General features: G+C 59.3%; 3 protein-coding genes across 7 annotated transcripts; 2 read left to right on the top strand and 1 right to left on the bottom strand.

Moving 5' to 3' along the window:
- Positions 1 to 571: 571 nt before the first annotated feature.
- On the top strand, positions 572 to 15,431 carry LOC119097536 (meckelin). Its single transcript, XM_037220568.1, has 19 exons — positions 572 to 586; positions 1,530 to 1,622; positions 3,407 to 3,511; positions 3,787 to 4,014; positions 4,553 to 4,680; positions 6,439 to 6,613; positions 8,037 to 8,176; positions 8,516 to 8,678; positions 9,117 to 9,221; positions 9,567 to 9,746; positions 10,167 to 10,298; positions 10,484 to 10,591; positions 10,745 to 10,885; positions 11,381 to 11,514; positions 11,921 to 12,101; positions 12,471 to 12,596; positions 12,881 to 12,983; positions 13,312 to 13,454; positions 14,089 to 15,431. The coding sequence occupies exons 1-19, from the start codon at positions 572 to 574 to the stop codon at positions 14,167 to 14,169; spliced, it is 2,481 nt and encodes an 826-aa protein (XP_037076463.1). The 3' UTR covers positions 14,170 to 15,431.
- Positions 15,432 to 15,563: 132 nt separating this feature from the next.
- On the bottom strand, positions 15,564 to 19,115 carry LOC119096872 (uncharacterized). 5 transcript variants are annotated; one of them, XM_037219853.1, is made up of 5 exons: positions 18,927 to 19,115; positions 17,791 to 18,148; positions 17,212 to 17,421; positions 16,713 to 16,820; positions 15,564 to 16,143 (listed from the first exon to the last, which is right to left on the bottom strand). In XM_037219853.1, exons 2-5 carry the CDS (start codon positions 18,121 to 18,123, stop codon positions 15,925 to 15,927), a joined length of 870 nt encoding a protein of 289 aa, XP_037075748.1. In that variant the 5' UTR covers positions 18,124 to 18,148; positions 18,927 to 19,115; the 3' UTR covers positions 15,564 to 15,924. The 5 variants fall into 5 exon arrangements, with proteins under 5 accessions (XP_037075748.1, XP_037075747.1, XP_037075750.1 ...); XM_037219852.1 differs by having other exon boundaries at positions 18,976 to 19,115; XM_037219855.1 differs by lacking the exon at positions 18,927 to 19,115 and adding an exon at positions 18,697 to 18,899.
- Positions 19,116 to 19,298: 183 nt separating this feature from the next.
- On the top strand, positions 19,299 to 23,608 carry LOC119097535 (tRNA (cytosine(72)-C(5))-methyltransferase NSUN6; the record flags this gene model as incomplete). The annotated part of the gene is made up of 5 exons (XM_037220567.1): positions 19,299 to 19,595; positions 20,242 to 20,422; positions 21,142 to 21,295; positions 22,602 to 22,803; positions 23,198 to 23,608. Coding segments are annotated over exons 1-5 (1,089 nt in total), but the record flags the coding sequence as incomplete, so codon positions are not given.
- Positions 23,609 to 25,285: the final 1,677 nt, after the last annotated feature.

Below are 25,285 nucleotides of genomic sequence, written 5' to 3'. Positions count from 1 at the left end.
GTCCACTGATGGTAAGTATTTTTGCCATTTGTGCATTTTGTCAGGGATAGTCATGTGTGTTGGTAGGCCAGCATCAACCCACATTAACCTGTTTGAAATGTTTGGAGTGTCGAAAAATAGGTAGTAGTTATACATGGGACTGGAATGCATGTAATTATTGCTAGATGACAGCCAAGACATCTTCTGCACACCATACACCTTTAGACACATTATTTCTACCAACATACGCTCTCCAAGTATTTTTTGGGCAGAATTCTGCCTTAAAATCCTGCAACATAGGCTACACATGTTGCATGTTGCAGCAGGAAGTAATGTTTACACCTTTGGGCCAATCACCACTTCGCAGGGTGCTTGTATGGCAGCATACAAACACCCATCCACTGCACAAGGTGCTTGCGTGATATTGGTGCCTCATGCTTGCATGTGCTGATATAAGGCCAGGCCAAATTGTGTTCAACCTTTAATCTGTCTGTGTTACATTCTTGCTTGAAGTTGCCTTGACAACACAACAATGCCTGGAAACATTAACTATCTATGCTCCAAAGTTGGTAGAGATCATGCATGGAAATTGATGCCTGTGTTCATGGTAAGCATGCTGGGAAATTATTGTGTGTAGACTATTTTATAGCTTTTCTGGGCATGTACAGGATAATTTAATGTGCACTTTTCTAGTAAGGCCTTTGGAACACTTCTGACATGAAACTAATGGTTATTGGGACTTCAGGGCATGCAAACAGACTAGGCTTTTTTCACTCCCCACATCTAGCATCATAATTGTAGTGTGCTTTGTGATAAGCAGCATCTTTTGTCATAACTCAGTGGGCTGATGCTGGCTGGTGTTGTGTTGTAGTCAGTTGGTGTGCAATGTGTTCCTGCCTAGCCAGCCTGCCAGGACACAGGTGGCCACTGGGCTACCAACCACATTGCCCAGCTGCTACTATTTTGGCTGCGGCAGGTCTGGAGTGTGTCTGCCAGCCAGGGTACTGGCGGACATATGAGGCAGTGACTGGAGAACTCTCCTGTGTCAACTGTCCCCCAAACCACGTGACCAGCGAGGACGGGCTGGACTGCGTGCGCTGCGAGGCGCCCCTGACCTACGACCCGGAGGGCCGGACGTGCTCGCAGTGCCCGCCGGACTCCGTCACAGGTACTGTTCACCGAGGCTGACCTCCGAACACACCAGTCGAGCATGAGAGACCGTGTATTTTACCATTACGCACCATCGCCTGTTGTGTGCACGGAACTTGCGTGCAGTTTGTTGGGCACGTACCATGTCATGATTAATATTTTTTTGTAAATGCTGGAAGTGAGTAACGTGTTAATCGTGTATTCGTGCACGCGACCAGCGCTTCCCATCGAGTCTGCCCAGCGCTGTGGCCGATGGCGCTGGGCCGGAGTGACCTGACTGTCTGGCGGCGCTGTCGACAGTGGAGCTGACGCCGAACGGCACGCGTCGGGCGCGCGGCTGCCTGCGCTGCGGCCCGGAGGCACTGCCGGCAGCCGGCGGCCTGTGCCGCCGCTGCGACCAGTCGTACCTGGCCGCCTCAGCCGGCGGCTGCGGCTGCCCGGACGGCCACCTGGTGCTGGACGGCTCTTGCATCGGCGCCGCGGAGCTTAACCAGGCAGGTGGCACCCACCGCCCGGCCGGGCCGCACCGGTCCCGGCGCTCGAGGCTCAGGCGACAGTGCTGGTTTGGCGGGCAGCAGGCACCCGGCACAGCCTGTTGGGCCGGCTGCAGCTGTCTGGCGCACTGGCACAGACACTGGGGTGGGCAGCCGGCGTGGGGCCTCAGGCCAGACGTGCTGAAGCTGGCCGGGTACAGGTTGTCGGTGCGAACCCACCGGCCCAGTCACAGTGGCGAACCGACGCGCGGTACGGACCGGTGGATCCTTTGTGTCTGCAGACAGCTGTGCATGCTGACAGCTAAGGACGAATGGTTGTGAAAGTGGCTGTAGCAACACATCCGATGATACGGCACCCGTGAACGTGCGCGATTGCAAGTTCCGACATTCAGCTGCACGATGACATTTCCACATGAGCCTGATTTAAATTCAGTATAGGTCACGTCTACCAGGAAGAAGTGAGTCAGACCCATCCTTCTCGGACGCTAGAGTCGTTCTAGATTACGATATTGCTCGTGGGAGGCCATTTGATGACCACTTGGCGGCCAATGCGCCACCTGGTCGGGTCTCCCTGTCGGTACTTGTGCTCCCCCTAGTCATTAGCAGCGCAGTCTGCCTCGCCTGTGGTACCGGGTGGGCTGGTCGTCGCTGACCGCTGACGCCGGTGGATGACAGCCATCAGCGGCGCAGTCTGCCTCGCCTGTGGTACCGGGTGGGCTGGTCGTCGCTGACCGCTGACGCCGGTGGATCACAGCCATGAGCGGCGCAGTCTGCCTCGCCTGTGTGGCATCGGGTGGGGGGTCGTCGCTGACCGCTGACGCCGGTGGATCACAGCCATCAGCGGCGCAGTCTGCCTCGCCTGTGGTACCGGGTGGGCTGGTCGTCGCTGACCGCTGACGCCGGTGGATCACAGTCATCAGCGGCGCAGTCTGCCTCGCCTGTGGCATCGGGTGGGCTGGTCGTCGCTGACCGCTGACGCCGGTGGATCACAGCCATCAGCGGCGCAGTCTGCCTCGCCTGTGGCATCGGGTGGGCTGGTCGTCGCTGACCGCTGACGCCGGTGGATCACAGCCATGAGCGGCGCAGTCTGCCTCGCCTGTAGTACCGGGTGGGCTGGTCGTCGCTGACCGCTGACGTCGGTGGATCACAGCCATCAGCGGCGCAGTCTGCCTCGCCTGTGGTACCGGGTGGGCTGGTCGTCGCTGACCGCTGACGCCGGTGGATGACAGCCATGAGCGACGCAGTCTGCCTCGCCTGTGGTACCGGATGGGCTGGTCGTCGCTGACCGCTGACGCCGGTGGATGACAGCCATGAGCGGCGCAGTCTGCCTCGCCTGTGGTACCGGGTGGGCTGGTCGTCGCTGACCGCTGACGCCGGTGGATCACAGCCATCAGCGGCGCAGTCTGCCTCGCCTGTGGCATCGGGTGGGCTGGTCGTCGCTGACCGCTGACGCCGGTGGATCACAGCCATCAGCGGCGCAGTCTGCCTCGCCTGTGGTACCGGGTGGGCTGGTCGTCGCTGACCGCTGACGCCGGTGGACCGCAGTCATCAGCGGCGCAGTCTGCCTCGCCTGTGGGATCGGGTGGACTGGTCGTCGCTGACCGCTGACGCCGGTGGATCACAGCCATGAGCGGCGCAGTCTGCCTCGCCTGTGGTGTCGGGTGGGCTGGTCGTCGCTGACCGCTGACGCCGGTGGATCGCAGTCACCAGAGGCGCAGTCTGCCTCGCTTGTGGCCGACCCGGGTGGCCGGATCCTGACGGCGTGGCGTCTGCTGTGTCACCAGGTGCCCTCGGAGCCGAGTATGTACACGGTGGAATACGGTGACGGTACGGCCATCGACTCGGCTTTCTTCCGCCGGCACACGCGCGCCGCCGCCTTCCTCTGCCGGGTGAGCTTGCCGACTAGCCTTGCTCAGCTAGGCATGCTGGCGTGACGGATGATTGATGTGATCGGAGACAACATGGTAGTTTTGCTGGTCTGGCGAAGATGGAGATGCTAGTTTTTTTGGAACTGCTTTCTTGGCCGGATTAATTTCTCAGTGTTTCTTTCACTCACCGTTCAAACGCTCGGTTTTATCACTCGTTCCATATGTCAATCTTCTATCTTTCACTAGCGTTCTTCCCGTAATCCAACCCGACCACTCTTCTTCGATGTGTGCGACAGTTCCGCCACAACATCTCGGCCTGCCACCTGCTGGCGAACCTGTGCACCATGGGCTTGTACTCGCACCGGGAGGTGGCGTCGGCGTGCGGCCAGTTCCGCCTGCTGAGTCCGTCCCACCTGCGGACGCCGCCACACGTGCCCTGGCTCTACTACGCCGAAGACGAGGCGCAGACCGTACTGGGCCGCACGCGCATTACACAGGAGTACACGGTCCGGCCGGCGCTGACGGTGGGTGCTGCGCTGGCGGTGCTGGTGCTGGCCGCCCGCAGCGCCGGCAACCGCCGTTGGTGGTCTGGCTCGCAGGCTTCCGTCTCTTGGGAAGAGAATGAAGTTGTGTTGCGGGACTTCATCAGGCTGTCAGTCAGTGGACCTGTGTTATATTTCTGGAATAAAGGGATCAACATGGTGTGGAAGATGAAATGAATCAATTGTGCTCATCCACAGCTTATCTATTTTGGCGTCACCTAGCTTTTGCAATCATGGATCACAAGATAAGAAGCACATACAATGCTTTTTGGATGTGTACATGTAGCTAGAAGGTAGCGGGTGTGTACAGGTGTTTTGACACCTCTGAAATGTCTGGTGTCAAGAGCTTATGATGGGCTTGCATAGTGCAATAACTTCCAAGTAGGCTGGGAACTTACTGACGACCGCCTTGAAAAGGGCAAAATGAGAGGTTGTAGCCCTAAGGGTCCTCCCATTTGGCTGTGTACGGGCGACTGGCTGGCGCGCCGCCGCCGGTGTAACCGGTCGTTCTCGCCATCAGAGCTCATACCTGAACCTGACGGTAGCCCGGTTCAGCGCAGCCGGTCGCCTGCTTGGCCGGTCACCGCTAGATGGCACCACCTCCACCATCTGTCCCCAGCTGTTCTCTTCGCCGGCCGCTGCGCTCCGGTTGGTCGCTGATGTCACGTGACCCGTGTGGTTGGGTCTTTCAGTTTTGCTCGCAATTACTGCGTGCGCTGCGTCATTTCATAGCTTGTCGCCCGGTCCACGGGTGGACCTGACGTGGATGGGTGCAGCTGGGGTCCGAGCGGATCTGACGTGGACAGGCGCGACTGGGATCCGAGTGGACCTGACGTGGACGGGTGCGGCTGGGATCCGAGTGGACCTGACGTGGACGGGTGCGGCTGGGATCCGAGTGGACCTGACGTGGACGGGTGCAGCTGGGATCCGAGCGGACCTGACGTGGACGGGTGCGGCTGGGATCCGAATGGACCTGACGTGGACGTGTGCGGCTGGGATCCGAGTGGACCTGACGTGGACGGGTGCGGCTGGGATCCGAGTGGATCTGACGTGGACGGGTGCGGCTGGGATCCGAGTGGACCTGACGTGGACGGGTGCAGCTGGGATCCGAGTGGACCTGACGTGGACAGGCGCGGCTGGGATCCGAGTGGACCTGACGTGGACGGGTGCGGCTGGGATCCGAGTGGACCTGACGTGGACGGGTGCGGCTGGGATCCGAATGGACCTGACGTGGACGTGTGCGGCTGGGATCCGAGTGGACCTGACGTGGACGGGTGCGGCTGGGATCCGAGTGGACCTGACGTGGACAGGCGCGGCTGGGATCCGAGTGGACCTGACGTGGACGGGTGCGGCTGGGATCCGAGTGGACCTGACGTGGACAGGCGCGACTGGGATCCGAGTGGACCTGACGTGGACGGGTGCGGCTGGGATCCGAGTGGACCTGACGTGGACAGGCGCGACTGGGATCCGAGTGGACCTGACGTGGACAGGCGCGACTGGGATCTGAGTGGACCTGACGTGGACGGGTGCGGCTGGGATCTGACTGGACCTGACGTGGACGGGTGCGGCTGGGATCTGAGTGGACCTGACGTGGACGGGTGCGGCTGGGATCTGACTGGACCTGACGTGGACGGGTGCGGCTGGGATCCGAGTGGACCTGACGTGGACGGGTGCGGCTGGGATCCGAGTGGACCTGACGTGGACGGGTGCGGCTGGGATCCGAATGGACCTGACGTGGACGTGTGCGGCTGGGATCCGAGTGGACCTGACGTGGACAGGCGCGACTGGGATCCGAGTGGACCTGACGTGGACGGGTGCGGCTGGGATCCGAGTGGACCTGACGTGGACAGGCGCGACTGGGATCCGAGTGGACCTGACGTGGACGGGTGCGGCTGGGATCCGAGTGGACCTGACGTGGACAGGCGCGACTGGGATCTGAGTGGACCTGACGTGGACAGGCGCGACTGGGATCCGAGTGGACCTGACGTGGACAGGCGCGACTGGGATCCGAGTGGACCTGACGCGGACGGGTGCGGCTGGGATCTGACTGGACCTGACGTGGACGGGTGCGGCTGGGATCCGAGTGGACCTGACGCGGACGGGTGCGGCTGGGATCTGACTGGACCTGACGTGGACGGGTGCGGCTGGGATCTGAGTGGACCTGACGTGGACGGGTGCGGCTGGGATCCGGGTACAGTCATGTTCCGTAGCTGCGTTGAGACTACACGTGCGCTTTGAGTCGGCTCACATCCAGCGCCTGGTGACACTAGTCCGTGCCCAGGGTCCGTCCGCCCTTCAGCCCTGACCAGTGAGGGTGCATGTTGGACCTGTTGGTGCACAAGCCCCGGCCATAAGCCGGTGTGTATTGGCCCCGTCGGCGCCCGACGAGCCGCCCGTTTCTGCCAGGTTCGGGTCGCGGTTCGACCAGACGTGCACGGTGAGCGGGCGCGAGCTGCTGGCTGCTCAGGAGACGGAGTTCTACGAGCTGTACCTGCACTACCAGACGGAGCAGGGGCCCCGGCTGTACGCGGTGCCCGTGCGCGTCAAGAACTACCGGCGGGAGGGCCGCGAGGTCAACAAGGTACGCCGGTGACTGCCCCGCGCCAGGCTCGTGGAGACGGCGCCGAGGCCGACGCCGGAACGTCTGGCACACAGGTCACGTACCGTACCTTATGGCATTTCCCTTTCGGTGACGTATTTGTATATACTGCATAGCTATTGTTCCGTTTCGTTTCTATCGTCTATCGTTTTTATTACTATTTCACTTATACTTGGCACAAGTGATACACGGTGTGATTAGATGACTACGAATAGTTGCTGGTTATTCAGTGATATTCAAAGGTGTTGGGGTTATGATTCCCGTGCGACTTCTGTACAGATGATGGCAGCTGCCAGATCAGAACGATGCAATCCTTCGTGAAATCATTCGTTCTTCGCAGCACCTCGTGACGTCAGTTTTGGCAACCGTCCCATGGAGGGCCGCACCTCATTGCAGCGGTTCGTCGGCCCCCGACTCCCGAGCCGCGCCGGTGACCCGGCCGGCGCCGCCGCCCCGCCTCGTCCCCATGGAGGGCCGCACCCGCTGCAGCGGCGTCGGCCCCCGACTCCCGAGCCGCGCCGGTGACCCGGCGGGCGCCGCCGCCCCGCCTCGTCCCCATGGAGGGCCGCACCCCGCTGCAGCGGTTCGTCGGCCCCCGACTCCCGAGCCGCGCCGGTGACCCGGCCGGCGCCGCCGCCCCGCCTCGTCCCCATGGAGGGCCGCACCCCGCTGCAGCGGTTCGTCGGCCCCCGACTCCCGAGCCGCGCCTGTGACCCGGCCGGCGCCGCCGCCCCGCCTCGTCCCCACGGACGGCCGCACCCCGCTGCAGCGGTTCGTCGGCCCCCGACTCCCGAGCCGCGCCGGTGACCCGGCCGGCGCCGCCGCCCCGCCTCGTCCCCATGGAGGGCCGCACCCCGCTGCAGCGGTTCGTCGGCCCCCGACTCCCGAGCCGCGCCGGTGACCCGGCCGGCGCCGCCGCCCCGCCTCGTCCCCATGGAGGGCCGCACCCCGCTGCAGCGGTTCGTCGGCCCCCGACTCCCGAGCCGCGCCGGTGACCCGGCCGGCGCCGCCGCCCCGCCTCGTCCCCATGGAGGGCCGCACCCCGCTGCACCGATCCGTCGGCCCCCGACTCCCGAGCCGCGCCGGTGACCCGGCCGGCGCCGCCGCCCCGCCTCATCCCCATGGAGGGCCGCACCCCGCTGCAGCGGTTCGTCGGCCCCCGACTCCCGAGCCGCGCCGGTGACCCGGCCGGCGCCGCCGCCCCGCCTCGTCCCCACGGACGGCCGCACCCCGCTGCACCGATCCGTCGGCCCCCGACTCCCAAACCGCGCCGGTGACCCGGCCGGCGCCGCCGCCTCGCCTCGTCCCCATGGACCGTGGCATCCCGCCGCACCGATCCGTCGGCCCTCGACTCCCGAGCCGCGCCGGTGACCCGGCCGGCGCCGCCGCCCCGCCTCGCCCCCAGCTGGACGACCGGCAGCAGTGGCAGCTGGTGCACCGCTTCTTCCTGCTGGACGTCACATCCGGGGTGGCCGCCGTCTCGGAGGGTGACGCCGACCAGGCCGGACCGGAGCTGGTCCAGTACGTCCAGGACGCCGTGCTCAGGTGGGTCCCCGGAATGAAATGGCGGTTTAGTGCGCTCAGTGTGTCATTGCACCTGTTTCACATGATCCGTACGTACTTTGCTGAAAGTGCGGTAAACTGTTCGTTTACGAGTCCATCAGGCGCGTGTCACGTTGTTGCAGGTGTCAATCTGTTCAAGTGCATGACACGCGGCATCATGTGTATTGCGACTGCGTGGATGCTAGCGTACCTCTGGATGGGGTCTACCACGGCGACTGTGGGCCATGTCTGGCGCGCCACGCACGTCCGCGGTCGGCATCAGCGCCCCGGTCGCCCGCCAGGTGGGCGGTGTCGCTGACCGCCGCACTGTCGGGCCGGCAGTGTGCAGATGCAGGACGACAAGGAACGGCCGGGTCGCATCTTTCCGCCACTGCTGACGCTGACGTACGGCCTGCTGAAGCGAGACCAGCAGGACCGCGCGGTGCGACTCCGGGTGCGCGTCCAGTACAGCACCAACATGGCCAACTCCCGCGAGCAAGTGGAGGTGAGCCGCCGCGCGCCACTTGATGGCGCGCCGGCCGCGCGCTGGCGTTTAGGCGACGCGGCGGCCGTTTGCCGCATGACTTTCTGATCTGCGGGCACATTCCACGGGTGATGGCGGGCTGTTTCTGTACGATATGCTAGGGCTTTAGATGCTGCTAGCTCCTTGCAAGGAGGAAACACATCAGCGTGAGAAAAAAGTACTTACTTCTTCTAAGCAGGTAGCCGTTGGTGATCGCCTGATGGAGATATGACTGGGCGGCGAACGTCACAGCGCGCTGCTGGGTGCCGTGAGCGGGCGATGATGGATAGTCTGACGGTGTGTCGTACGAGCCAGCACTGACCCCGGGCAGGCCTGCGGGTCTGGGATCAGAGCGCGGCCTCGGGCCGAGCGGCCCCGCCTGAGGCCGCGCTGACACTGCCAGCATGCGGCCGCCGGCAGGTGGCGGTGGGTGTGATGAGTGCGTTCGCCGCAGTCTGGGCCATCTTCCGCACCTGGGCCTGGAGCAGCCGCAACGGCAAGGCTGAGGTCGACTCCATGACGCTGGTATGTCGCTCTCACTGTGGCTGCTGTCTCGCTCTTTCTCCGGGCTTCGTACCACTCGCTCCCGTCGTCGCGTGCAGCCATACTTGTTTTCCCGTAATATTATGTGTTTACGCGTTCCATGCAGCATGTGCCTGCAGTTTCGGCTGTTTTTGGGTCAGCAGTGAACACGTTGTCCTCCCTGTTCATCTGTGATGGAACATGCCAATTTATGTCATTAGAGTGCCCAATTTCCACCTCAACCCCGAAGAAAATCGTAACCCGGCCGTGGTCATTCTCGTGACGTTCAGGCAGGCCCGCGGCCGCTGCGCCTGTCCTGACGCTCTGCCATGGCTGCACCGCCCTCAGGTGCACCTGGTGGTGTGCTCGTGTGGCAGCCTGGCCAATGTCTTCCTCTTGGTCATGTTCTGCACCTGCTTCTACTGGTTCATCTTTTTCAAGCGCCAGGAGGTGGCGTACAGTCTGCTGCCCACACCGGACCAGGAGCTGATCGTCAGAAACCTCGTCATCTCGGCATTCGTGCTCAAGGTCTGGCTGGATTAACAGTGTGGTGCTAGTGCTCTCAGGCTATTTGTCCAGTGTCTAGCTGCGCGCAATGCTAATTTGTGTTTCTTGCAGATATTTGTTATATTAACACTGGAATGATAAGCATTTCACCTTTCAAATATTTGCTGTTAGTTGTGGTCGTGATGTGCGGGGTATCTGATTTTGGTACGAATTTGGGTCTTTCCCCCATGTAGTGTAATGTGAACACACTGGTGCCATCGGGGTGGGCTTATGAAGAACATAACTGCGGACCTTACGACGCGTTGAACGACACTGCTGTGCGCCCAGCCGCCAGCGGATTTCAGACGCGCCAGCACTGGGCGCACGCGTCGGCTGTGTGGTCTGTGCCGCGGCGTGAAGGCTGCCGTTGTCGGCGCCCTGTGACTGACGCCGCACCGCCAGACGGTGGACGTGGCCTGGCTGCTCTGGAGGCAGGTCAACATTGGCCTCTTTCTGCTGGACTGGGAGCGGCCCAAGGCGCGCTCCACCATGCCGCACCCGCACCTGCCGCCCGGCGCCGACGGCACCGACACGGTCAGTACCGCCGGCCCGATGTGTCCGCCTCTTGTGGTGATCTAATCAGTCCGGCTGATGGCGTTAAGTGCTGGAGCTCAAAATGAACGGTCGTGACGTTTCGTTTCTTCGAGTGTGGGCGTTTGCGCTGCCTCCGTAGCGTCATTTTGGCCGCGTTTGTGTTCATTTCACGTGTCGCCCATCAGGTCAGCATATGGAGGACGTACTTCATCGCGAACGAGTGGAACGAGCTGCAGACGGAGCGGAAGGTCAACCAGACGTGGCAGCTGATGATCGTCCTTTTCGCACTGGAGGTCAGCTCGCCGGCCTCCTCCGGGCCGATGGTGACTGCACGCTCGCCGCTGTGGTCCGTCGGGGGCGGTGTATGTGCTGACGACAAGAAGCGTTTGCTTGAGGTTAAGGCGACGAGTCACCTCAGCCTTCACCTCCCCCCGTCTGCTGTGCAGATCGTGGGGTTCGCGCAGCTGGGCTCGGCCGACCCGGACGCCCGCATGGACTACGGCGAGGGCGAGCTGCGGCCGCCCGACTCGTTCATCTGCCGGTTCTGCGTGCTCGTGCTCGTCTACGTCACGGTGGCCGTGCTCCAGGTGAGCGCGGGCGGCGGCGACGGAGGGCCCCGAATGGGCCAGTGCGGTGCGCGGTCATCGCGCATCTGGCGTCGGCGCTGCAGACTAGCGTGGCCGTCAGGGAAAGTTGTGCTCTATGGCATGCGGCGTGAACCAAACAGTACAGCTACACCAGCGCCGCGGCGTTGTCGTAAAAGTCTTTAGGATGTTCTTGTCGTTGGTGTATTTCGGCGGAGCTGATGGTTGGATTTCGACTTGAAGCCACGTCCGGATGATCGAACCCGTTACTTAGTCTCCCCGGTAGCGATTTGGCAGTCAGGAACCGAACTTTTTTGTGTGTTTGAGGATGTCTCACACCCGGCGCCAACCCACCTGGTGTTCCTCGGTCCACGTCCGCCATCGACATGGAGCTGGTCTTTTGACCTCCAATGTCGGCACCATTGACATGTCGTGCTGGCTGGACGGCTGTGCTGAGATTGTACGCCTTGTATCGAGTCGTACTCTGTGCCGTCGCAGTGGATATTCACCAGCGGCCTCTACGAGCGTTTCGTGGAGGACAAGATGCAGCAATTCGTCGACCTGTGCTCCATCTCCAACATCAGCGTTTTTATTCTGTACGAGAAGAACTACGGCTTCTACATACACGGCAGGTAGGGCCACCAAGTGCTGCATGTCACCGTATGCCCTCAGTACGTTTGTCCTCAGTACGTGTCTGTCTCGCCGTGAATCGGGAGACAGCTCGAGGATACTGGGCTACCTCTTCATAGCTAACTGGCAGGCAGAGCGTCACAGCTGGTCACAGATGCCTATCAAACCCGCTGAAGGTGCGGCGGGTACTGGGCGAGCGAGCGTGGGTGGCGATCGCGTCAGCCGCTGTCCACGCCGCTGCAGTCGTGCTGCCGCCTTCTGACGCCGCAGCGCGCTCTTGGCTGCAGAGCTGGGCTGCGGGGGACGTATCGCCCGGTAGACTTGACGGCGGACGTAAGTCGAATGGGGTGTGACGTGACGCGCGGCCGGGCGAGATGGTGACGTCGCGGGTGACGACCTCTTCACCAGGTCTGTGCACGGCCACGCGGACGCCGACCTGCACGGGCTGCACGAGCAGCTGCGCCGCGAGGAGGAGGATCTGTGCTCGCGGCGCGGCCTGCTGCCCGGCGCCGACCAGCAGACGTTTCAGATCCTGCTTCCCAACACATTCCGGCTCCACTACGACAACCTGATGGCGCCCATGCAGCAGGTGGGCTGCCACGGGACGGGGCCGCCTCCAGAGGCTGGGCAGCGACGAGTGGTTTCGAAGCGCAGAGCAAGTGGAGTGGCTTCGGTGATCAGGGAAGCTTGGATTGTCTCAGGACCTGGACGGGCGAGGTTTATGCATGGTGTAAAATGTCCCGATCAGGCGCTCGTAGCGAGTAGACAAGTCCAGTCCAGTAGAAAATTCAGCACATTCAGTGTGTCAGTAAGCCCGCTGGCTGCCAGCCACTGTCCTGGTTGCCCGCCTGATGACGGGCGTCCACCCGCACCGGCGGCTGACTCGGCGCACCGTGCGGCTCGAGTGTCCGTGCCCAGCGGCGGCAGCGGTGGTGACGGCCGGCGGCGCTCTCCCCAGACGGCCGGCTCCGGCGGACAGCGCGCCGCCGGCGGGGACGCCACCGCCGGCGCACCGCGCGAGCTGCATCCCAGCGTGCAGGCCTACAACACCATCAACAAGTTTCTGGCCGCCTTCATAGAGCATGTCAGTGCGGCCGCGGTCATGTGTTGCGGAGAACTTCCTCAATGCTGTCACTAAATCGAACAACATTTGATGCAGCATTGTTGTGGTGCACAGTAAAACCTGAATTATAAGCTGTACCTTAAGGCATGTAGCACAGCGCCCGTGTTAGGCTCCTGCCGAGCCGCCAGCCGACTACTCACTCCGAATGGCTCGAATGTATTTGTACATTGCAGCATGCTCTGGCCGATGTTTCGCCACAAGTGATCCGTTTCTCCTACTTGATCTGTCATACTGCGCTGTGTCAGGCTATCAAGGAGCTGGACTACACGGTGAAGGATAAGAAGTTTATCGAGGCCATGATTGACATAGAGTTTGCCGACTCGGACGAGAAAGGCGTCTTCTACAACGGTACGTGGCGTTTCAGGTATATGACGGCCGTATGCCCCGCACAGCCGCCTTCCGTGTCCTGAGACGCCCACACGCCAGGGCCGCTGCGCTTGTGAGCTTAGCCGGCAAACTCGGACCGAGACCAGGCCCTGCGGCGGTCCAGCTCCGCGCGGCGGCCGTATTGACTGGCGTGTGTGTGTGTGTGTGTGTGCGCGTGCGCGACTGCGGCCGGGCTGCGGGGCGTCCCGGCGTCCGACGCCTCAGGCTGCCCGCTACCCCGCTGGCTGGCCGCGGCGCCGTCCCGGCCGTGGCCGGCGCCGCGGTCCTGACGCCTGACGCCCGTCCGCAGATGGCGGCCAGTCCTTCCAGAGGGCGCTGCTCTACGGCAACGCCTGCGCCCTCACCGTGTTCGACATCCTGCTCTTCTGCTTCGTCGACATCCTGTCGTCCAACGTGCTACTGGCCACAATTGTGGTGTTCTGCACGGGCAAGGTGAGGCGGCGTGGGAGATAGTGGCGACTGAGGCGGAGGACGTTGGTGTGGAGCGAGTGAGGTGTGGCACATGGTGCGGAGCGAAAGCGGAAGCAACTGAATGGTCATGACTGCAACCTGTTAAGGGTTAGCATTGTGATGTGATGCGTCCCCGGCGTTTTATTAAAAAAAAACAAAGCCTTTTGGGATGCTTTATCGATGCTAGGGGCGTTTGAATTGGATGCACTCATGACCTGTGTATGCACCCAAAAGAAGTGCGTGAAATAGTCCAAATTTCGTTTTACTCTGTGCTTTTCCGGCTCATGCTATGTGAGGTTGAAATGCTTGTTTATGTGCTTAAACGGAGGAGAAATGTATTTCTCAAGGCTGATTTTTCAACTACCTGCTTTTTAGTGAGCATGTAGCCTCGTGAACGTGCACGCGTGCCAGCGACCGACGCCTGAGGCATACTGTGAAGCGTGTGGAGACGCTGCGGTCCAGCCATAACGCACGACTGTCGACCCACGTCATCCGCTGCGGCATACACAGCCCTGTATTTATTGGCTGGTCCACCAAGACGCCCAAACACTAGCGCACTGCTGCCCGCGTCCCCGCCGTACCGAGGCGCGCGTCCAACTGCCGCTCTTCTTTGCAGCTGGTCGACTCTGGGCGCTACTTCTTCGGACGCCGAAACCTGGCCAAGAAGACGCTGGTTGATGAACGTTTCCTCGTATGAGGGTAGTGGACGGCGTAGTGATCGCTTCAGGCGCAGTGCAGTAGCCGGGCCGTAGCTGGTGACCCGGTAGCGTGGCTTACTAGAGTGCTTGCTTACTTAGCTCGAGCTAGGAGGCGCGCTTCGTGGTACAGCCATTGTTCACCACCTGGATAGCATGGGGGTCGGTTCGTCGCGTAGAACGAAACTCCTCCACAAGTGCCAACGCTCACGAACCACGCTGCCAACTACTAAGAGCTTGGTAGTGTGTGCTTGCGTGTCCACTCCTATAGTAGCGCGTCGCAGGATGTATGCTCTCTCTGGCGCTTTGTCAGGGGTGGTTGTAGTCTCAACAGTTACGAGCTCATATGCGACAAACTTAAGTGAAGGCGTCGCTCACATTGATGTCAGCACACACGCAGTCAGGACGGCCGACTGCTGCCTGCGTACACACGCCGTGAAGGACAGCCGGCTGTTGCCTGCGTATACGCGCAGTCAGGACAGCCGACTGTTGCCTGCGTACACACGAAGTCAGGACAGCCAACTGTTGCCTGCATACACACGCAGTCAGGACAGCCGACTGCTGCCTGCGTGATCTCACTTGACTCAGTTCCTGATGGGAATAATTCACGAGCGTGACCTCCGCGGTGATGCGCCTCGGGTGTCCCGACGAAAATCCTGCAATGGGTCCAGTAGGTGTGCAGACACCGTACAAAACCTTCGACACAAGGAGCGAAACACGAGTGGATGTAACCGAAGACAGCGCGCAGAAAATGTGCACTCCGCGATCTGGGCGGGGGCATGCTATTGGGGGCATATGTAGCAGAGCTTTCTCTGCGATCATTCACGCCGCAAAGCGCACCGATCTCCCGAATGTGTTCCAGTAAATCTAGTCGAATTTGGGCCAGTGCTGACTGAAGCAGTGGGCTTGCGCAGTGTATGCACTTCGTCACACTGTCCTTTGCACAGGGCTTATTCGGCACCAAACCCCGCGCACGGCGTGAGGGTGAGTCAGCCATGTAAATACCGTACCTGCTTGTTCTAGTCATGTGTGGTTAGATGTGCTAGAGCGCGTGTTTGTAGCGAATGAAACCAGTCGTTTCTGTTGTGCTGTTCCTTTTATCACGCGCTGTTGTACGGGATTTGAGGTTGAAAAACTTCACGTAGTCATTGAGAGTGGTGCGAGTTATGATTGTCGGTTTTGGCCTGTGCGTGACCGCGCCAGTGGTGCGTCGCGCGGACGCACGGGCGCGTGGTGCCAGAGCGTCGTGCTCCAGAGCTCATGCTGTCCGAGACCCCACATGAGGCAGCGGAAGTGTCCAGCTCGCAGGCGTGCGCGATCGAATAAGCAGCTCTGATCGGCTGCCGTTTTCGTTCATATGATCGAGATTCCGTCCGTCAGAAACGCCTGCCGTCCGTATAGCCGTGAATTCATTGTATTTGTCGATGCCTGTCCAGTCGTCATGCAGATCCTCAGCAGGGTCGTGGTGAATGCACTTCACGCCGCCGGGGTGGTCATCGGCAATAAATGCAAGCGTCCTCTAAAGTGTGTTGCATAGCGAGGGGATTGGGAACACAATCAACGGCCAGTCCTGCACTAAGTCGATTTCACCTGCCGGCAACGGCTGAAACGCGTGACTGAATCATCAAAATCCGAGATAGCGGGTCACTATATTTGTACATGAATTTCCAAGACGCAACACTCATATCACCACGGTATCCCGACCACCACATCCAGCGTGCTCGCCCTGCGCGGGCCCGCGGCCGAGTGGTGCCGCCTCATTGCGGGTGCGCGCCGAACATTTGCGCGTGCCGCTGCGAGGCACGCCGCGCCATCTGGTCGTAGCCGACTGGCCGCGGCGCCGGCGGCCGGGCGATGAGCGCGGCCGGCTCGGGCGGCACCGGGAACTCGTGCTGCACAGCCAGGTGCATCAGGTCGCGCACGTCCGGCCCCGGCCGCCGGCTGCCCACCACCGGCCGGTACGCCTCCACGCGCGCCTGCCGCCGACGCCCGGGTGAGCGGGGAGGGGCACCACATGGCGCGGCGCGGGACCGCTAATGCGAGGCTTTGATAGCTCGGTGACGAGTGGTCACGATTGAACGTGCGTAATTTGTACACTTGTGAGCTGAAATAAAATCGTAATATAAGGGAGCTGTGGGTCTGGTGAAATCACGTTCAGAACAGTCCACAGAATATGGTGCATAGGGCGTATTCTGTGGCAAACTAGGCCTACATAAGTTGCACCGTCAAGAAACTAGCCAATGTGCAAAATGCCTGAGGAAGGTCATTGACACCACACTGACAGGGGATAGTTCGTACGTTTTGACATGAAGTGATTATGTACACACTAAATCATCCAAGCATAAAAGTTATTTTTTAAAATAAAATGCAAACCAAGCACGTATACCAATAACGTTTCTAGGTGTTCTCTTGTATGCGTATGTATGCGCTCATAGCCTCTCATCCGCCGACGCACTGGACAAGCCTAACACCTCAGCATCAGCGCATCATCGAATAACAAAACGAACATCACACTCGCGTCAGCTGAAATGAAACACCGGCTTACCTGTTTTCGCGCTTCAATTTCTCGGATCAGAATGGATTCGTCTACTTCGATGGGTACTAAGTTGCCGTACTGGAACTCGGAGCGGCCGTAGTTGAGCCGGCTGTAGGCCTGGGATCCGCGCACACGGGTCAGCGTCAAAGGAAGCAGCAAACCGGTTTACTGGCAATGCCATCAGGAAGCAACGCGACAGAAAGACTGCTTAGTGAGCTGCAAAACCACGGCATGGCAGCTAACATTTTCCGAGTAGCGATCGCCCTGCCATTCAGACATGCCTGTTCCTCGCCAACTACCTCCATTCTTTCTCCGCGCTCTGTGACTGCGCATCTGCAGGTACACAACTCAAGTCCACCGTCCCAACAGCTTTCCGCCCAACCCATATGGAGCAGGCTGCCGCCCAGCTTCGTCCGCCTCCGCCGGCGCCTACCGGCCCGATGGCCACCAGCAGCGCTGCCGACCGTCGCACCTCCCGGCGAAGGCAGGGACAGGGGGCGCCACTGACCGCGTCGCGCAGCTGCTGGGCGGCGCAGGGACACTGGCGCAGTCGCTGCTCCACCAGTCGGCTGAGGTCGGGCTCGTGCTGCTCCAGCCGGCGGATGCGGCCGGCCAGGCGCAGCGTCGTGTTGAACTCGGGCGCCGCCAGCGCCGGCGGCTCGGCGTCCGGGAACAAGTCAGCCGAGTCTCCCGTCGACGGCAGCGACGTCTGCGCGTGCTGCCGACGCCAGAGGGCGTCTGTGACACATACGGAGAGGGCCACGCGGACGACACGTGGCTCCAGCCGGAACGGAGGGACTTAGAACATCTAGCCGGGCGTGCACCAGGTGCAGAGCGGGAGCGCGGTCGCAGCCCTGGTGGCCGTCGCCAGGTCTCGCTCATCTTTTGACTACACCCCACTAGGTGGAGGGAATCAAAGCAAATACATTCATGGCACCAGCAAGCACATGCGAACGGTGCCGTTGGGACAGGCCTGGCACACGTTGTGCGGACGACCAGTGTGACTGGAAGTCAATGCACGAGTGGAACTGGGCTGCACCACTCCTCCTTTGGCGAGACAACAGAATCATTTGGTAAACACACATACCTTATGACTCCATTCCAGGTCGCCCTTATCCTGAGCAACCTTTCCCGGACAAATTACGCCCTCTCTGTGCCTGCCAAACTGCATCTGACCACCCTTAATCTTGACAATGCCACCAGTCTGCTTCAAGTCCATGGTTCTTTTGTCAAGGCATCTTTCTCTTAAGGGTCTGGTATCTTCCTTTGGTGAACTGGGAGGCTCAAAGAAGACCTCTGCCCTTCCATTGTACTGTTTATCTGGGTTTTCAGATCCATCCACACAGGCACTTTGAGTGAGGTTCCCTGGCACCAGCCTCCTGGAGTTTTTTGGCCGGCAGATTGGCTTCTCGCAGCTCATTGTGGTGTTGTGTGGTGGTGTGAAGCTGAAAATGGCACTTTGCGAGTCAAATATGAAGAAATACTATTTAATTATGAAAGGGGTAGATGGCCCACCCACCTGCACATGGCACAGTGTGAACAATGTTCAGTGATGGGACACCAACCTTAACCCATCAACTGTAAGCATGATGGTAATCTGGATACATGAAGATGGAATGACCTAACGGAATTGACCACCTGTGATGAGATCAAGACAGAAAAAGATGTGGTCATGCCATCAGCATTGAAAACCATGGATTCAGTTATTTGGGGCTAGCCTGGAAAATGGTGTAGCAATTTTCTTTCACACAAATTTGTCCTCTTTCCCTGAAAATGATCACTAGAAAGTGTCATGCAACATCATAACATGGTGAAGAAAAAATATTTTGACCAATCCTTCCGTGAATATAGCAAAAGAACGTGAAACAAAGAGTATCACTGAAAGCCAACACATTAATCAATGGACTGAGCCCTGGTCCTTGGTCCCACTTGTGGAAGTTCTTGCTTTACAATATCCCATCCACTACAACTCATACACTATCAGGAATGTCACCAGTACACTTGATAACAGTTGCCCGCACCCGATTAATATGGGCGAAGTCCAGTCAATAACACCAACACCGATAAGCAAAAAAGGCTAAACAGCACGGGCAAAATCAAACACACCGCGTTGAGTTGAGCATGCATTTCCACGGTGGCCAGAACATTGTGTATTTGCCAATTATATTCATTGGATCATCGAATTACAACGAATCATAAAGAGCATAACAGATTTCATATTACCTGAGTACTCCGATTGGTTAACATTGTTGCTTTTCTTGCACTCTCTTACCGTGGACGAACACCAGGCATACGTCATAACATTTTCTGTATTTATATCTACGGCGAAGTACACTTTTAACACCCAATGAATACAAATCAAGCAATGCCCTAAAGATGGCTGAACTTTGCCATCAAGATTCCTGAACGGGAGTTTTGCTTTGGATGGCACAAGTATGATGTAATATTTGGACGACTGGTACGAGCAGTTTCAACACTTTACTTTATTCGCAAGGACCACAGCGAAGGAATCCTTCGTGAAAAAATGAGGGCTTATGCAGATATGGCGCGTCAGTCTCGAATAATGGCGCATATGTTTTCGAGTTGCGTGTAGTATGCCGGTAAATGCACATGGATTTGGGAGTTAATTACCGGCTTAATTTGGAATCACACACTTGTCTTTAATCACTTAGGTGTAATAGAGCTGCGTACAGCTTGAAATGCTTGTTTGCATTATCTGGCGCACATCCACAAGAAGCACCAGCATTGCTAATGGATGGTGGTGTCGATGAACTCCGTTGTTGGGATTCCAAGGTTTTCAGTGCTCCGCCACGGTTCTCAACTGTCCGTGTCAATACATTGAAATATGATATTGATGATGTGAAACTGGATTTGGAAAGCTACTTGAATGAGGTAAGGCATTATGTGTCCCAGGGAATTCGTTATTCACTTCTTAGTGGATGGGATCCATTAAGCCTCACACTAGCAACCAATGATATAAGTGCCCCCCCCCCCTTAGTCAGTCTTCCCTGGATCATGGCATAATGGCTCATGCAAGTACTCCCAAATTTGGCTTGTCAGATAAGACATCTGAGGTAGGAATGCATATCATGGCCTATGGGGTCTTGCATATCAATGTTACCACAATGTGATGATTTCTGCCCATTGTGCAGTAAAGCCTTAATGGAAAGGGGTGTGTGCTGCTGCCACACATGGTATGGCATTGAAAATATCCTGACAATGATGGCACATCATTGGCATAGCTATGCCAATGCTATGCCAATAGCCCTGTTTTTACCCTGTTTAAAAGGGATGTATTGTATTGTGTACATAAGAATGTTCAATTGTTCAGTTGTATTATCATCTGATAAGCTTGCTTAGTTGGTTGGAATGCCTTTCCTCAAATCCATCTGCCTGTCAGTTGTGTGGGCTCCTGCCTCTTGCTGCAGCCTCCTCCATGACAACTTGACCGCTATGTGCCGCTACAATCTTGTGTTCCACACCCGCCAGCCATCCATGCGGCTCAGTGATCATGCCCCCCCTGTCCATTTGTTGGCAGCACTACCCAGGCTGCAGTGTAAGCCAGCACCCGGTGCTGGCTGAGCTGCTGGTGGTGCAGTCGGCCAGCAGTCGCCCGCTCCGGCCCGCCGAGCGTCGCCTGGTGGTGGACACCCTTTGCGGCGCGGCCGTGCTGCGCGGTGCTGACGTGTACGCGCCTGGCGTCCTGGGTTGTTCGGCCGGTTAGTTGAAGCCGCCACTGCTGGCCTGCCAATGTGCTGGCCAAGACCACATCCTCAACTTATGAAGGCTCGCTTTCAGATAACAACGCGGATTTTAGTATCTTGACCGTCTAATCGTCTGCGGCGTAGGATGATCCAAAGTTGGGCAGCGTAATGGGTGTGCACGGGTCACGTGGTCTTCTGGTGCACAATGCCCAGCACTTACACAGATTATGAGCCCGCTTAGATGCTGGACCCGTCGTGCTGCCTTAGTTTTCGCCGCCGCACGCACTGCCGCTTCGCCCGCTCTGTCGGGTTCGATGGCGTGGCGTAGCGGTACTTGTCGGAAAGTTTTCCATATTCAGCTCAGATTTAAGATGGACGGCAAAACGCTGCCACCAAATGTGCACTTGCGTACGCTCATGAATTCGTTAAAACATTTTCTACCACAGAACAGTCGCTGTTGGCCAACCGTCCCGGACCTATATAACTGAGACGAATTCCCCATCTCACGAAACACCGCATTTGACGGTTCCGTGTATTTACCTCTGCACGCTTCAGCGCTTCCCAGCTCCGTGTTTGGAGTGTTTCCGGGCATGGGCAGTCTGGTGGACGATCAGTGCTATGCCGGCCGTGTGAGATATGCAGCTGAAGACGTTAGCGTGCGTGTGGAGGTTATCACGGGCGCTGCAGTTGTTCCCCGTGGCCCGCGGTCGACGCCTGCCCTCCTTTGTGATCAGACGTGCGTGAGGGGGAGCCGGTCTCGGTGCATGCGGACCTGGAGGGCTGCTGCCTGCGCGGCCGCACCCAGCCGTACGAGGGGCATCAGCTGTTCGTCGGCAACGGCGTCATGGAACAGTCGCGACACGCCATCTTCACGACGGAAAAGCCGTGGTGAGAGCGGCGTGAGGTTCGAGGCTGGGTGTGACGGCCACCGGCGTTATCCGCGCGGCTGGTCAACCAGCATGGTGTGCTGACATCAGTAGGGTCATATCGCTGAACGCATGCTCACCCTTGAATGGGCGTGTAGCGGCCGATGAAGTATGATAGAGCACGCAACTCGTGGGTTTTGTTTTTTTGTTGTCGGCGCGGGAAAAAATAAATTTTCGGCTGAGACAAATATTCAACCTTGTTGCCGTACTGCGCACTGTACAGTACAGCGTGTTCAATATACACGCCATCACTACTTTAATGAAATGATGTCACGGCGAACTTTTGCGTACTTGCGGTAGCAACTCCATTATGACAACTAGTTCCCAGTCGATGCTGAGGTCAACTCCCAGGGGCGAGAGGGCAGTGCTTGGGTCACGGACGCCCTTCCTACACCGGCAGCAGGAGAAAGACACCAGTCATATGTGATAAGCCGTTTTCAATTCCGACAATGCATGTGTTCCCGTTTGATGACATCCATCCCATAAAGAGATTCATGTGACGAACATTCTGTCCTGCACTAAGCTGGCTTCACCTGCCTGCAACGACTGAAACGCGTGACTGAATCATCAAAATCCGAGCTAGCTGGTCGCTATATTTGTACATGAATTTCCAAGACAGTACACTCATATCACCACGGTGTCCCGACCACCACATCCCGCGTGCTCGCCCTGCGCCGGCAAAAATAAAGAATACATCTTTCCCCGGGTGGTTCGGAATGTCGCGGCATTTTGTCCCAGTCTGTAAGCAAGGTGGTGCTGATGGGTCCTTGCTGTGTCATGTGATGCAGCGAAACATTTGTCGCCGTAGTGAAGGTTTTGGGTAGATCTGACACTCGTGGCAGAAGCCACTGGTTGCTTGAGCGGGCTGGTAGTTCAGGGCTGGTTACCAGGCCACTGATATTTGATGATTTGGCCACTGATACGCGATGCAAGCCGGTGATAGCTGCGACCGTGCGATTGGTACTCAGTGCAGTTGTGGAAGTGCCTGGAATTGACGTATTGCCATACAACTGCCCTCGTTTTCTGGGAAATAGACTTAAGTGGTGCGATGCTTATTCCCCCTGGTGGGGCGATGGTTAGAGAAGGGCGACATTGGCGCAGCTGTGATCACCAGTTTGCGGCCACGGACCGAGTATTGACCAATGAACACCTCAACGCATCGAGTGGCTCCGACGCGGCAAACCGGCGCCTCAGCAGCTTGACCGGGACTCACGGCAGCCGTGCGTTCTCTGGTCGTGACCGGCACTCAGTGCAGCCGCCTGTTTCAGCGGGGTGGCGGTGCGTATGACGGAGCCGGTGTTCGGCAGCCCGAGCCTGGGCCCGTTCTGCGGCCGGCGCGCGTTCCTGCAGAACCTGCCGTCGGTGCTGACCTCCCGCGTGCTGGACCCTCGGCCCGGCGAGCTGGTGCTCGATATGTGCGCCGCCCCGGGCGGCAAGACGACCCATCTGGCCCAGCTGATGGAGGACCAGGTAACCCTCCCCCCCCCCTCTCCTGGCGGTGTGCAAATCAAACCACCGCTACATGCACGACTTCCTTGTCAGGTATCTGCTTTGGAATGGCTAGATTTTTCTTCGCATTTATTGGTACGTGTAAAGGTACCTTTGGACGCTGGTGATGGCATTTGAAGGGAGCGGTGTTTTGGTTATTGAGCGATGAAACGCGACAGAAACACCACCCTATGTGAGCAGTCCAAATATGGTTTCCCTCTGGAAGATGAGAAGATGTTTCCTGACGCCTTGATGTTCGCTTTCTTCCTCACACACCGTCTCGCCGCTGCTGCCTGCCTGCCCTGGCTCGTCTACCTTCGGCAGGTGGGCCGCCTAGCTTCGGCAGCACACAACTTACCCCGTGCTGTGCCGGCAGGGCGTGCTGTACGCCGTGGACAAGACGGCGGCGAAGGTGGGCCGCATCGGCGCGCTGGCTGAGCAGCAGCATCTCACCTGCGTCCGGCCGCTGCGCGCCGACTCGACGCGCCTCGTGGCGGACGACTCTGCCTGTCGGCTGCGCCAGCGCCACCTGACGGGCGCCGAGTGTTCGGTGCACGGCCGCGCCACGTGCGCGCCGCCGTTCGCCGCCGGCACGTTCGACCGCGTGCTGCTGGACGCGCCGTGCAGCGGGCTGGGCCAGCGGCCGCGGCTGGCGGCGGCGCCGGCGGCCGGTGCGTGCGCCTCCTACCCGCCGCTGCAGCGGCGCCTGCTGCGCGCCGCCGCTGCGCTGCTGCGGCCCGGCGGCACGCTCGTCTACAGCACTTGCACGCTGCCGGCGGCCGAGAACGAGCGCCAGGTGGCGGCGCTGCTGGCGGCGCGGTCCGAGCTGTGTCTGGAGGAGGCGGCGCCGCGTCTGGCCGGGCCCGGCCTCCCTGGCGAGGGGCTGGACGAGCGGCAGCGTCACCTGGTGCAGCGGTTCACGCCGGACCCTGCCGCTGACACCTGCGACGTGGACACCATCGGCTTCTTCATCGCCAGGCTGAGGAAAGTGGACAGCTGATGACTGGCGGATGAGCGGTGGACGGGCCGTGTGTGACAATGACTGTGTTTTACACCGGTTTATGGAATACAAACTGTTTGTAGGACTGTAATAGTGTACAGTTAAAGGGATTGCTACCGGGCTTTCCCGCGCTTTTGGCTGGCGCTGGACGTCTCATCATTCTATTACGGGACGTTGAATTCACGGTTAATGAGAGCGCCTACATTATCTGGTGGAAAAAATAACCGAGGTTAAATTTTCAACTTCCGCGAGGTACACCATAGAAGGCGCTGGTCAACGTTGGAGCGAAGAACCCGCATGGACGCATCGTCCGAAATTACGGGAGCTTCCAAGTTGCCGACGCGTCATGAGAAGGGAAAGCCGGCTGTAACGGGTCATGAGAAGTGACCGTCTGCTGTGACGCGTCATGAGAAGTGTCCGCCTGCTGTGACGCGTCATGAAAAGTGACCACCTGCTGTAACGGGTCATGAGAAGTGACCGCCTGCTATAACGCATTATGGCAAGTGACCGCCTGCTGTGACGCGTCATGAGAAGTGACCGCCTGCTGTGACGCGTTATGAGAAGTGACCGCCTGCTGTAACGTTACACGATACATGACGGTGGCGTCTTCTGTGCAGTCGCTGTGCAGACCCAGCGTGATGAGACCCAGTGTGATGAGATCCAGCTCGATGGGGTACCGGTAGTACAGTGCTTAACACATCTGCGCTAACCATTGCGTGTCGGAGAAACCAGAGGTACAGGATTCGATTCCCCGCGGTGCCCACCCTTCCTGCCAGGGTGAGAGGCAGGCGACACCACATAGCCCCAGCAGCGGAGTGCGTCGTAAAGCCCCAATGACACACACACACACTCTCACGCACGCACGCACGCACGCACGCACGCACGCACGCACGCACGCACGCACGCACGCACGCACGCACACACACACACACACACACACACACACACACACACACACACACACACACACACACACGGAGATCCAGCTCGATGGGATCCAGCGTGATGAGGTCCAGCTCGATGAGATCCAGCGCGTCCTGTAGCGTGCCGCTGACTGCCAGCTCCGCCCTGACGTCGCCGAGAGCCGGGATCGGCCGCGCGTGGAATCCGGTGACCATGTCCCGCTGGCCGGTCCGGTCCGCCCCTTCCTCGCACTTCTGTCTCTGCCGCCCGTGGGCGTGCCCTTGCCGCCAGCTGGCGGGGTCAGTCACATCTCCTGTTCGCCGAGCGGAGCGAGTGACGGGTCGCGGTGTCGGCGGCCGGCCAGCGCACCGCCGACACCGCGGGGTGATGTCCGAGCGAGCGGCTCGCTGTCAGCCAGCCGTGCTGCCCGCGGCGCACCGGCGCTGGGTTGCGTCGGCCTAGAAATGACTTGGGACCGCGCCTCCCTGTGCGGGGAGCTTTCTGTCGCATCCCGTGCAAACGTCGATGGCGTAGCTACTGGTGCGGTGGGGGAGGGGAGGG

The sequence above is a fragment of the Pollicipes pollicipes genome, unplaced genomic scaffold, assembly GCF_011947565.3.
Source record: "Pollicipes pollicipes isolate AB1234 unplaced genomic scaffold, Ppol_2.1 Scaffold_4295;HRSCAF=5057_pilon_pilon_pilon, whole genome shotgun sequence".
Classification (NCBI taxonomy): Eukaryota; Metazoa; Arthropoda; class Thecostraca; order Pollicipedomorpha; family Pollicipedidae; genus Pollicipes; species Pollicipes pollicipes.
This window is presented reverse-complemented; position numbering and strand designations above follow the sequence as displayed.

Bases quoted from the DNA above. Each gene is read 5' to 3' on its own strand.
- LOC119097536 (XM_037220568.1), top strand. The intron at 8,177-8,515 runs GTGGGTCCCCGG...TCGGGCCGGCAG, and splicing joins GTCCAGGACGCCGTGCTCAG to TGTGCAGATGCAGGACGACA. The intron at 10,592-10,744 runs GTCAGCTCGCCG...TCTGCTGTGCAG, and splicing joins TCGTCCTTTTCGCACTGGAG to ATCGTGGGGTTCGCGCAGCT.
- LOC119096872 (XM_037219852.1), bottom strand. From the start codon at position 18,995: ATGCCTGGTGTTCGTCCACG. The intron at 18,149-18,975 runs GTAAGAGAGTGC...TGCCATTTTCAG, and splicing joins ATGCCTGGTGTTCGTCCACG to CTTCACACCACCACACAACA. The intron at 16,821-17,211 runs GTCAGTGGCGCC...CGCGGATCCCAG, and splicing joins CCCAGCAGCTGCGCGACGCG to GCCTACAGCCGGCTCAACTA.